At 40.2% G+C, this 13,452-nt stretch overlaps 2 protein-coding genes across 2 annotated transcripts; one reads left to right on the forward strand and one right to left on the reverse strand.

Moving 5' to 3' along the window:
* Positions 1-264: 264 nt before the first annotated feature.
* Positions 265-4,161, reverse strand: LOC117412177 (cis-aconitate decarboxylase-like). Its single transcript, XM_058989211.1, has 6 exons — positions 4,029-4,161; positions 3,794-3,854; positions 3,404-3,591; positions 3,051-3,143; positions 2,102-2,307; positions 265-1,759 (listed from the first exon to the last, which is right to left on the reverse strand). The coding sequence occupies exons 1-6, from the start codon at positions 4,044-4,046 to the stop codon at positions 835-837; spliced, it is 1,491 nt and encodes a 496-aa protein (XP_058845194.1). The 5' UTR covers positions 4,047-4,161; the 3' UTR covers positions 265-834.
* A 67-nt stretch (positions 4,162-4,228) lies between these two features.
* LOC117412292 (uncharacterized) lies at positions 4,229-12,109 on the forward strand. Its single transcript, XM_058989210.1, has 11 exons — positions 4,229-4,422; positions 5,980-6,154; positions 6,523-7,989; positions 8,383-8,475; positions 8,607-8,711; positions 9,148-9,257; positions 9,451-9,648; positions 9,786-9,948; positions 10,519-10,684; positions 10,980-11,074; positions 11,176-12,109. Exons 2-11 carry the CDS (start codon positions 5,998-6,000, stop codon positions 11,259-11,261), a joined length of 2,640 nt encoding a protein of 879 aa, XP_058845193.1. The 5' UTR covers positions 4,229-4,422; positions 5,980-5,997; the 3' UTR covers positions 11,262-12,109.
* The last annotated feature ends 1,343 nt before the right edge of the window (positions 12,110-13,452 follow it).

Below are 13,452 nucleotides of genomic sequence, written 5' to 3' on the forward strand. Positions count from 1 at the left end.
CTGCCCCCAATGCCAAATGAGAACAGAAATAGAAGTTAAAGAAAATGAAATAACCATTGTTTCCGATTAATAGTTCTCTTGTAGATTGTATCAGTATGCTATGATATTTGGTTATAAAATGGCATGAATGGTTTCTTTAACCTAATGTAGGACATTTCTCATTGTAGTCTCACACTGCAGTTTGTCTATTGATGTAATTTGAAGGAGCGGAAAGTAAATATACTCTTGCATGGGCAATTGATTTCAAAAGAGAACACATCATTTTACCAATTTATTATCTGCAGTATATACAATATCACTTAACAATGAAAGTACTGTATTATTGTACACCTTAAACACTGTAAACTAATAATCTTTTTCAATTAAATAAAATATAAACACCAAAACAATTACAATTGTTTCATTTGTATTATATTTGCACACTTGGGGCATTACATTGATTTCACATTTGATGATTTAATTGATTGAATTGACAGATGATATCTTCCAAACTAGTGACCTGTTACACAAATCAACAGTATTGCAATTCCGATGCAAAAGTCTGAAATTACACACAATAAATCTTTGTAAAAGATCAAATAAAATAACAATAATTCAATAAATAGAGCAATAGTGAGATTCACAGTGCTATCAGAATTGAGAGTATATACATTACATAATCCATGTGAACTGTGCTTTACTTACAATTGAGTATGACTGGTAAATTATGCACTATATAACAACAACAACAACAACAACAATACTAATAATAATAATACATTAAAACAAAACACAAATGGCATAAAGATATTGTTTTCTTCAAGTGTACGTCATCAAAGGATGTCATGAAGCCCTTCACTCCAGGTGCATGGTGAGGTGGGAGCAGTCCTGCATGTCTTCTATGTTCTCCACGGCATCAATGATGGCCTCCACTCTCTCTCCTGGCAGGACTGCTCCAGCGTTGGCCCGGAACTTTTTCAGCAGACTGTCACGACTCAGTGGCTTCCTCCAGTGTCCATAAAAGGTGTCGCAACGACCCTTCAAGACATCGCCAGTTGTGAGGGTCACCAGCACCTCTGCGTACATCTTACTGAAATTGGCAGGGTTGTCCTGGGGGTGCTCGACCTGTACTCTGCTCAGGAGGCTGAGCAGCTCAGGACGGTCCAGGAAAGCTGGGCTGAAGGATTGTACACTGACCTCGCCGTCCAGCAGAGCAGTGCAGGCGTTGAACTGGAAGGAGTGTCGGGCCTGGTGCTCGGATTCAGGGAAGGGCCGGTTGATATATTTGGAGAGGGGGATTCTCAGTAGGATGTTCTGGATCATAGAGGGGTGGAACCCCCCTACGGTGTTGACCAAAAGCTCCCGTGCTGCGCACGCTGCGTCTGCCACCCAGTGCATCCCCAGGTGTGCAGGGAAGCGCTTGAAGGCTATGTCCTGGTCCTCCAGCAGGAAGCGGGGATCCTGTTCCACCGGGGAGGGCAGAGCCTGAGGCAGGTAGTCGTTGTAGAAGGCACTAAAGCCAGCGCAGCCTGGGGTCGAGTCCAGGATCAGTGTGCTGGCCTCCAGGCCCCGGGATGCCAGCAGTGCCGCCTCCAGACCAAGTCGGGCTGCGTTCCCAATATGAAGAGGCTTGGATTGAGTGGCAGCGTTGGCCATGGGAGCCCCTGCCAGCGAGGCAGCAATCGCCAAGGCGTTTGAGCACTGCGAGCGATCCAGGGAGAGCAGACGGGAGCAGGCAGCAGCACTACCCAGAGGGCCCACTACAGTCGGGGGATGGAACCTGAAGGGAGAAACACTGGCATGACCATCCTGGTAACTGAGAGAGTATTTTACATTATATATGCTTTTAATGGTTTTAAAATTCTGATTTAAAAACAACCTCGGGTAGACAAATGTTTCTTATCATGCCTTCTAAAAAAACATGTTATTTTGCTTGGAAAGTGTAATAATTTCCAAAAAAAACAACATAATCACTGTGAGGCTAAAAAACCACTGAAAAACAGATTAAGATTTGCTTTCAAATTCAAACACGGTCTCATTCATGCTGGAAGAATATTGGCACACTTCCTTCTTGGCAGCACTACAGTATTGTGCCAAGTTTGTTCGGCAGCAGTCTCCTCACCTGTTGGGGATGTTTTGGGCTTCGTTGGAGAACCTCATGAGCCGACCCTGAATCTCAATGCCCACGTTGAAGGCTAGCAGGAGGTCCATCCCACTGGGCTTGGCGTTGCCAGGTAACATCTGAGCAATAGCGAGCAGGGCAGGAAGGACTGTCCCTGAGGGGTGGGTGGCTGGGTGCCAGGTATCATCGAAATCCATTGAATGGACCTGCAAAGAAGAACGTGCGGGCACAGTAAGCACCTGGTACAGTGTGATCTCCACTGACATTCCTGACTGTGAGGAAGCCTGGCAGTGCCCCATCTTTCTACAAAAGAAACCTCAAGGACATGAATACAAACCTGAGCTTTCACTTTTCAAAAAAAAACAAAAAAACAACAGGATAAATGGAATGTGTCCTGAATACAGTCACTCCCTGATGGGCAAATATCCAGTATAATGAACAAATTAAATTATTTAAGTATTATATTTAAACAATTAAGGCATTACATTGGTTTTAATTTTCTGCATTATGAAAATGTTTAGCCTCAGATCTCAGAAGTTTTTCTCCTTTGACTTTCTCATAGAACTACTCCTTAATCATCTGCTAAGTAACCTGTAAAGTGCTCTTGTTTGCTTTTCTCAAACAATTACTTAAAACTAGAGATAAAACAAACATTTAAACTATTTTATGTTGAAATAATAACACATCATCTCTTACAAGATCTACTGATTTGTGTATGTACTGTATATACTAACATTTTGGAATGCTGTATTTCAAGAGGTGTTTTCACGGAAATTAGTTGCAGGCAGTGTAATGAGGAAATGACCAGCCACAGACATGAGCTGCAGAGCTCGTCAGCTGCTAGAATGTGCTCATTTCATGGACTACATTTTTACAATTTGAAAGGGCTGAGCACTGTGTAAACAAACCTGACATTAAAATATGCCAGCCAACAAATACACTGACTTACCGCTACTCCATTGACAAAGGCTGCCAGACTTGGAGAGAGTCTTGTGTGCCTTCGACCAAAGACTGAACTGATGTAATCTGGAGCATACATTTGCTGCAAAGAGAGTTAATCACAGATCATTATAGGGTCTCAAAGTTCTTTAAGATGGAAACAAGCAAGTTAAATTCTTGATTATCATCACCCTGGTTTGACAATGCAAACCTCAATTGGAACGGTGACTGTTCAAAGAAACTTTTCAAAAATGGGTTAAGTACTGAAGGAATGGTTGATATTAAAATTGTACAGCCAGGGCCCACTTCTTTGGCCATCATTTTAGGACCATAGCCCAGTGTAAGACTCAGCTGAAGGATTACCTGGCAGTGCTGCAGAGCCAGCTCAAAGACATGGGAGCTGCTTCCCAGCAGCCCCACCCCGATGCTGTCCAGGATCATCCTCTTACTGCGGTGCAGCACAGTGTCTGACAGCTGGCCCGGGTGCACCAAGTGGATGAACCCTCCAAAACTGCTGGTGATTGTCTCCTCTGGGGCAGGCCTTTCTTGCACTGCAGGACAACAAACAGCAGGTCAGTCTCTGCCTGTGCTTCACTTTAGTATTCAGAGCATCAACTCTACAATAATGCACTAAAATAACAACACTTAAAGACAACTGGGTCCATTGAATTGGTGATGGTATGAAATCCTTAAAATTAACGTTATTTACACAGTTTTTTTTTTTTATTAAATAGCTTTTTAAAAAATGTTTACCTTCAACTGCAGATTTATGTAGAAGTCGCAGGCAGGAAAAGTGCCTTGAGGTTCTCTGAAACTAATTCAAAAAGGGAAAAAAATGAAATAAAATCAATATGATATATGACAGAAAATACTACTACGACTACTATGACTACTACTACTACTACTACTAATAATAATAATAATAATAATAATAATAAAATAAAAATAAAAATGCATACATTTATAAGAGTTTCAGCGCAATAATTACCTTGAGTGCTGAGAGCATGATGGTGTTCAGTAGATTGCTGTGTACAACAAAGTTCTGTCACTGAGCTGATATTTTGCTGTGGTTCCATCCTCTCTTTATATTCTTTCATACCTGGATGCTGATTGTCCTCCAGGTTCCAAAACCCCTCCTTCTTTTAGTGAAACTATTCAACTAATTGGGGGGATTTTTCTAATTTGACCAGGAAATGGGTTATGTATTGACCAAGAAGTGGTCTGGAATGTTGGGGAATAACCCTCTTTCTGTTCTGGGAGGACACTTACTGAGAACTTGGCACTGGGAGACTCCTCCCCTGCTTGAGAGAGAGGTTCTATAAAAAATAAACTCTCACCTCCTAAAGTTCACACTGCAGCTGAAGAGACACCTTGTTGGCCAGGTACTGTAATACCAATCTTGTTTCATATTTTTACAGTTAGACAAATGCTTGTTTGATTATATAGAAAATATTTAAATGTATTTGTTTAATGTAAATTATGTTATATAGTGTGTGATCATTTTTTGTATTATTAAAAATACCAACTGTATTTTAGTTAACTAGTAGAAATGTAGATTATTATAAAACATATATATCAAATACTGCATGCATTTGGGGCGCCCATCCTCATGAGTGTGATAATAATTATTATCACATACCATACAGTATATAATAAAGGAAACACAAAGACTGCGCAGAATATTTCCTTTACAAACACTAAAGATAAATAGATCAAAATGGCAAACTTTTTCATAAACCAGTATAATTAATGTATTACGTTTTTACGTGAACAAACAGTTAAGTTTACAAAGTATATATACAGTGTGGGTAATATATTTCATTAAAAAAAAAGATATATATCATTATAATCATTTGCATTCATAGAATATCTACATGGTTATCTGACATATGCTTTCATTAGTCACCATACTATATTGAACTATACTGTACTGAACAAGTATGCTTAAGACTTAAATAAAATGCCTCTGTCATAAACTGGCACTGTGGAAAATAGGTTGTGTTTTTGAAAAGACCACTTAGTTCAGTTTACTACTGACACAGATTATATTACCCACAATTTAATAAAAACATGTATTTATTTATTTATTTGTTTATTTGTTTATTTGTTTGTTTGTTTGTTTGTTTATTTATTTATGTAGTTTGTGTATATGTATATACAAATAATGGGGTGGATATCCCTTTTTTTTCTCTTAGTACATGGTTATGCAGTTTCATTTGTATGCTTTATGGTGCATTAAGTTGGTACTGGTATTGCTAACTGTTCCTTGGCTGGCAGGCAGACAGATCACTGATAGCTAGATTCAGGAATTTCCTCATGCATGTCGACACTCCTGGGTGTTGTGTTCAAGCCTTTTCTTCTTTTTCAATAGCATTGTGTATCAGTCATGCTTGTTTAAGGAAGTAGTTTGACTCTGATTTTGCGATCAGCTGTACAGTGTTTACCATAAAAATCAGTCAGATGTGCATATGAACTCCAAATCACTTTAAAGGAAAAGCAGAAAATAAACATTTTGGTGTATCCATTTAAATTGTTTATCTGGGCAGTACCAGATATCTAAATGGAACAACATTACTGAAATGCCAGTTTCTCGGGTTTGTTGTTGCTGAAAGATGCTGAGCTCCAGTCGAGCTGACAGGCTGTGATTGGCTGATTTGGCAGTTGTGGGTACAGACTGGTTGCTTTCATCGCTACAAAGTATTGATTGGCTGTTTGTGGTGGATAATATAATAAATGTGTACCAATTGTGTCTTTGTTTGGTATTTGCTGTCCAATAGAACTGAGCTTTCATTACGGCAAGTCAAAATGAAAAGCCGGCTCTTGCACTGATTGATTTTAAGTTTGATTCACAGTTGATGCTGTGACGTTCCAGTGGGCACCGTCTCATAGAAGCCTGCTAGGGTTGGCTGAGTGTACTCAATGGTTTTCTAATTTGACAGAGTTTTGACGTTAAGAAGATGGCGAGTGCAGATGAATTTGCGGCCATGTTCTATGGAGAGCCGGGGGTCCTGGGCCTCCTGGCCAATGGAATCAGTGCTTTCCTCGTTCTTCTGCAGAACTTCAACGGAGCACAGACTGGTGTACCATCCCAGGGAGTGGAGCACATTCTGGCTGGTAAAAACACAATCTATCTGTGTCTTAGGCAAAAAAGGATTCCATGTTCTCTAAACACCAATTCATCCTGTACTGATTTCTTCTATGATATTTAAGATGTTTCTTAATATTGTATTACTCTTATATGCTTCAATACAGTCTTACAGACCATGAGTGTAAGGCTGAGGTGCAGCAAATAAAGTTGGTATTCTATTAGAAAAACAATATGAACATACAGTGACCCTGTATGCTAATTTTTTAAAAAAGAAAAGAAAGATCTTCAGCACAACAATAATTGGACCTGTAATAGCACAGCTGATAATTACTTTGAAGTTTGTTTGTTAGGTGACCTTGCTGGACTCTGACTTCTACCTATCTACATTTCACAGGTGTTCAACTGATTCTGATTGGGGGGGTAACTCAGCTGTTGGCTGGGCTCCTATCCTTCCGGAAGTATGATCACTTAAGTGGGACATCCTTCATCGCATTTGCTGCTCTCTGGGGCAGTTATGGGTCTACCCGTATAGTCCTGGGTGCCTTTCCACCCTCTATTAACAGCACCAACACCACTGACCAGCTATATCCAGGCAACAGCACTTTTCGAAATACAGAATTGGCTACTCCACCAATCGGTCAGTCTGCTATAGCAGGGCTAATCGCTTACATTTCCATCTCATTTATCCTGTCCTTCTGCTCTGCCACTGTAAACTACATCATGCCTTTTGTCTTTGGGGCCATCACCTTGACCCTGATCTTTGAGGCAGTGGGGCTTGTTGGGGGGTGGGCTCTAGTGGTCTCCGGGGTCCTGGAGCTAGTGATCCTCATGTGTGGGCTTTATGGAGCGGCAGCCTTGCTCCTGAAAGGTGTCACGCAACGTTACATCCTCAAGGGCTTTGGGACCCCCCTTTTTGACGTGCTGCTCCTGGGGACGGCCAATAACAGCAACTCCCAAAAAATAGGGGAAGAAAAGAAGAAGAACACCCAATATGCTGAACCCATGGCACTGGGCTACCTGTGCGACACAATCTCTCCTTTCATCTTTGCCTTCTTCTGCTTTGGCTACCTACCTTCCTTCTTTGTGGGCACTATTTGGGTCACTATCAACGCTTTCTCCCAGCTTTTCTCCAGTTACTATGCCTACCTCCGAAAAGACGTCTACCACACAACCAAGTTTTGTCTGCACAGCACCTACTGGCTGGTGAAATCATGGGAGGAGTTTGTGCTGTCAGTTCTCATCGACAGAGAGGGAGCGGTCAGCGGGCGAGAAAGGATGGTTGGTGACTGGTTCTTCCTAGCGACCGCCATTGTTCTCTGCTTGATGTCACTCAACATGGATGTGCTAGAGGTGGCCCATAACTTGCTATTCCTCCTGCTCACGGTATCCACAATCTCCCAGATCCCACTGGGGGGCTACTACATCTTCTTTGGGGTGATCTGCAGCTTGTTCACAGCCCTGTCTCTCTACGGTACCTTTGCCCGACTCATCAATTCCATAGGGGAGAAGACCTTGATCCCTGTTGGGGTGCAGCCACTATCCACAGAGAAGCTCCAGGATGTCCTGGGACTCATCAAACGGTGCTGGGTGAAACCCCAAGACCTCCCTCGCAGCACCGTTACACAGCTACCTGATGCCCTTTTCTACGTGACCAATGGCATAGCTGCCCTCTCTGCCATCCACAGCCAGGACGTGCACTCCACCTTCCTCCATCTCACCATCCCCTGGGTACTGATCCCTGGAGCAATCATCCAGGTTTACGTGAGCCGACTGGGCATCCAGAAGGGAAGGCGCTTTGGGCCCATTATCCCATCCTGCTATGCTGCCATCTGGGCTACCTGGACCTGGTATCGGTTTGCAGGTATGTTTTAATAAGGGGAAAAGGCAATGCCAGTTGTCTTTTTAAGTAAATTCACATGATAACTTTACAGTGATCGACCAATTTGTTTTAATAAACCCCTGTTATAGGCAACAGTCATGTCAGTGGAAGTGCAACCTGTTTTAATTAAATAAAGTGGTTGAGGAAGTATATAGGTGTTGAAAGTAATACATAAAAGATGTGTGTCCCTGTTGTAAAAAAGAGTAGCTCTGTTTGACTGCACACATGATATAAGGATTCTAGAACAAGCTAAACACTTTCTATTTGTGAAATCCCCCTGAGGATGTCCATGACTGTCCTGCACCTAATTCATGATTTTCTTAGTTGGGAATGTCTTGCTTTTAAAATTAGTAAAATAATGTCTTTATTTTGTAGGTGTGTTACTTGGCATTTCTACTGATTTTGCTGGTGGATTCACAGCTGGGGCTGTAGCATTCTTGGTACTTAATGGCTTCCTAATGCTTATAGGTAAGTAATTTTAATGGAATTGGATCTTCGTCTAACATTTAGGGGTTTGTTTAGTTGGAGTGAAAAGTGTCAGAGTAAATGGATGGAAAATATTAATGTGTGTTGCTGTGTGTTTTCCTCTCTTTCTCAAGGTGCCTATGTAAATGTTGTGCTGCTGTTGCTGACTCTTGTCATGGAGGTGATTGTGGTGTGTTTCCTGCTCTCCACACTGGGCAGACTGCCTTACCAACTGGAAAGTAAGAGTCTCCCCTTCTCCTTCCCCAAAGTCAAACCTGGAGCAAAGATTAACAGCAACTTGTTATTTAAACAATTTGAATTAGGAAGGTAGACCTATATCACCCGAACACCACACATAATGGCTAATAATTTATCCTTAATGAAAACATATTCTGTGTTTGGATTGGCAATCAAACAGGTTAAGTTCTTGACTAAATGTTTTCCTTAGACTAGAGTATTCATCTTTGGCTTTTGATTGAACTGAACTCAACAGATCCTAGAATTTTGGTTCACCCACAGTTCACGCATGGCAATCTCTCCTGTTTCTCCCCAATGTTACCATTGTTGGGTCTGTTTTGTTACACACATGCACTACCTCTATGGAGCCTGCCTGTAGACTCCAGTACATTTTCTTTCCAAGGATGGTGATAAAACTAAGTTGGTTTTCCATTACAGTTGCGATGCTGGCCATCTTCTCTTTGATCTGTTTGTATGGTACTCTGGCCTCCCTTGCAAATTCCATCTTCAGAAAGGAGCTGCTGCCTCTCGGGCCCCCATTGCTGAAGGTAAAGTTGTCATCCAGCTATATCGGAATTAGTTTTAAAATAATGTTTTTTTTTCAAAATAATAAAGATTTTTAATAGATCCTTAAACTAAGGTATGTCCACGAAGCCTTTGAATTCCCAGTGGTCATTACAAAAGTGCTGAAGTGGATTGTTGTAGATTTGAGCATGCTTTTAAATGCACTCTTTCTTATAGGCTACACAGGAAAAAGCTGACAAAACTCCCCCTCCTCCTCCTTGTTCCATCGCCACCTCAAGAAAGACCAGTGGGCTGCTGAGCATCTCAAAACTCCTGGATGCTGGTGGGGTCTGTGGTATTCCCACTGATACTGTGTACGCATTGGCAGCATCCTGCAAACACCCACAGGCTATAGAGAAGATCTACAATATCAAGGTATGGACTGGCGTATTTATGTGTTTGTTTGTCTGTGCTGTACAAAATAAGCACTCAAGAGTTCTTTTGCATGGAGGCAGGAGTAGAGTCACTTTCCAGAGCCATGCTCTCAGCTCACACTTCTGTCCCTCTTTCAGGATCGCCCACAGGAGAAGCCCATCTGTATCTGCATCTCCAACTTGGAGCAGCTGTCAACTGCCAAGCCCCCCTTCAGCCCCCTGCTCTGGGAGTTCATGAGGAACGTCTACCCAGGAGGCATCAGCTGCATTGTCAAGAAGGGCGAGTGGCTCAATAGGCTAGGTGAGTTCAGACAGGCTCTTCCATCTAAAGGAAATGATCCCTGCCACCGTACAGGCAGTTAGGTCAGCTACCGTTTGTATGTATATAGGATTTTACACAGTACATTTTTGTTATTTAGTTGTATTACTGATATTACTGGCAAATGGAAAAAAAAAACTTAAGTGTAATATGAACTATTTAAACACCTGTTAATTTAATGAAAGTACTTTAAAACTCCTGTTGAAAGTTTAGTTGTATGTTTCTAGTTTTGTAACATTAATAGATGTTTTTGTCCTTCCAAAAATTGGAATGTATAATTTAGAGAAAAAAGCGAGGTCTGTGTTTCAAATCCTGGCAGTCATCACTGCATTGGTCTAATAGTTTATGGGTGTTATGGCAATTTCTGTGTAAAACCACAGGTGACTTCACTCTCCCTTTTATAGCACTGCTACATCTGTTGACTCTTTTACTCATATGGAAGGCTATCATTTGTTTCCTTTAAGAAAATCCAAAAACCTGTGTGAGTTTAGTTTGTAAGAGAGGCTCTGTCCAAAGACCCACGCTCACAGCCTTCTCTTGGTTCTGGTTTAGGAGTCGGGGCAGCCTATGACAGAGTGGGGACTAAAGAAAGCATCATGATCAGAGTCCCTGACCACACAGTGACCGCCCATCTGTGCAATATGACTGGACCACTGGCCATCACTTCAGCCAATCCAAGTGGAGAGCCTGATAGCACACACCATGACATGGTGATAACGTAAGTATTTGTGCTGTATGCTAATGACCAGGTGACAGCCACAACAGCAGCCGTTAAGGAAGATTCATTTCTATTCTAATTGTTAGATACTATATTCATGGCAGTGTGAGGTTGGTCCTAATTATTGAGCGTCTACTGGGTACTAATGGGAAAAAAGTGTTGTATCATGGATACATAATATTGCATGTTAGAATAATATTTACCTGCATTAAAGAACCTACTGGGCTAGTGTAGGAAAGCTAATATTTTGTAGTCACTGTTATAAATGCTATAATTTCCTTTTTGTTTCCCACAGGCGTCTCGGGCACAAAATCAGTGGGGTTCTGTGTGACGGAGAATCAAATGAAGCGGTCGGTTCCACTGTGGTCAACTGTTTGAAGATAGATGAAGGTATTTCCTTGATATTTTTCCTGTTCCCTTTTGTTTAAGGCAGCCTGGACTGAGAGCTTTTTTTACTGAACACTGTTACTCAGTTTTATTTTCTCTTTCAGGTACAATCACTATTATACGAGAAGGCTGTTTTCCTGCTGCCCAAGTTAGACACATTTTTGAAAAAGTCAAAAATTCCATGGAGTAAAGACAAGGAACACTCACTACAAATAACATTAACGTAGTGAATCACCACTCAGGATGTGAGAAGTGTACTAGCTGGTGAAAATGTGAGCAGTGATCTTCAATTATGATGTAGTGACATCACTAGGATAATAAATTATTATTATAGTATTTATAATTATAAAAACTGTGCCATTTAATTTATTCTTAAACTTGTTTCTGTGAAGACTGGCAACATTTACTCCTGAAATGAAGATTTCAAATTTTACAGTCCACATTTGTGAATAATGCATATATTAATAAAGTTAATAAACATTTTGTGTGTGCATATATTTAAAACACTTTGATGGTAAATTATAATACAATTTGTGTATGCTATGTACTTTATGTAATTATATTTGTTATAGGTTTGTATTTATAAACTAATAAAACAAATCAAATAATTTGGTGAATCTTACCCCTGAATGCTATTTGCTATGATTGTCTCAAAATCCTGGATATAAAAGAACTGGTCAAGCAATTAAATGCATAGTATAGGCATTAGAAAAACATGGTTGTTAAAAGTGTTAAAAAGTGTTAAAAATTATATTTGTCGGGGTGACATTTCTGTTTTGTATCTGCTGTGAATTTCCTTCCTTAAACATGTACTGTTTTATTTCATAAGACATTTTTAATACTGTGTATATATGTATATAGATATTTTTTTTTCTATTCTTATAAAGTATACTATGTCTAGGAAGAAGTGACTGGATTTTGAATCTGTAATTAATCCTTGTTAAAACTGTATAAACTGTTCAATGTCTTATAATTACAACATTTATTCTGTGATTGTCCTTATCAATGACCATCAATAAAGTATAATTAAGACTCAAATGACTAATACTTGAAACTTAACAAGATTACATTTATTTAATTTCCAAAGCACAACTTACATGTATTAAACTTCCATTACATTTAGTTGCAGCATCCAACAGCAGATTTAAGATAATGGCCAGGTTACCTGTTTTCTGCTGGGAGGTGATGGTATATGATTCCTTCACATGGTGGATAGGAGATCTGGAGATGTTGGATTCATCTTGGGATGTCTCACTACCCTTATATCTATACTGAAAACATGTTTAAAAATAAGATGAGGCCCCTTAACTATTTCCTTTTAGCTTTTCTCATGAAACTGGTCATAAACCAATTTCTGTCAAACAAGTCAATATGTTTATGTCCCAGCCATCACCTTACAATATATACCATAGGTTAACTATCGGTCAGTGCATATATATTCTCCTGCCAAAGCTTGATATAATACATCTGCCGAAGCCTGAACGCATCTTTGGTACACTCAGGCATTTCCCCTTGACATTTTTACTTTCTATACATAGTTCACTGAGGACATCATTAAAACTCCCTCTATGTGTTATCTGGATTTGAGACTTGAGTTTTACAGCAACTCAGACTTTCTTAATTGGTTAAACTCAAATCGGTCTCTTACTCACCTTTCATCACAGACAGTTCTAGGTGTATCGACAGACAGCTGAGAAAAAGTCAACTTTTCATTATAACTAAGGACAGTAGATCTAAATCATTAAACCAGTCAATTACACAGTACAGCAGTCTAGTCTAGTACAGCTCCAAATTATGCTGTATTGCTAAGCAGGCGCGCAGCTTGATAAAAGGAAAGTAATTCTGAATTCAGCTGTTTAATTTAGGTTTGGAACATACTAAATACAAACAAAAAGGTTTGGGATGAAACCTGAACTAGGATCGGTACAGTGATATCTTTCACTATTAAAAGTTAGAAGTATCAAACCCCTGAGAATTACCCCTGAGAAGTACAGCCCAACCCCACCACCGCATGACCCAGTACATCACAACCCCACCACTGCGTGACCCAATACAGCGAGACACCTTTACAGCGACAGACCTCCATCATGAGCCCCGTTACACCGCATCACTGCGCACAACTTTGTAGCTATACTTGCTGCCTGCCTGAGATGCATTCAGGGTCTTAAGTTATTGTGAAGTAGCTGCCTGGTTTGTTTCAAGTTATTATCATTGTTATTATTTATTATTTTTATTTTATTACACATTACCTTAACAAGTTGCTCTTCTTCAGTAAAGACATGTTTTCCATGCAGAGTTTCGATAAAGGACACTTCAGAAGCAATTCATGTTCAAAGCACTTTTTTTATTATTATTTGGCTTACAGTACCAAAATAAATAAG

Source organism: Acipenser ruthenus, chromosome 16, assembly GCF_902713425.1.
Source record: "Acipenser ruthenus chromosome 16, fAciRut3.2 maternal haplotype, whole genome shotgun sequence".
NCBI lineage: Eukaryota > Metazoa > Chordata > Actinopteri > Acipenseriformes > Acipenseridae > Acipenser > Acipenser ruthenus.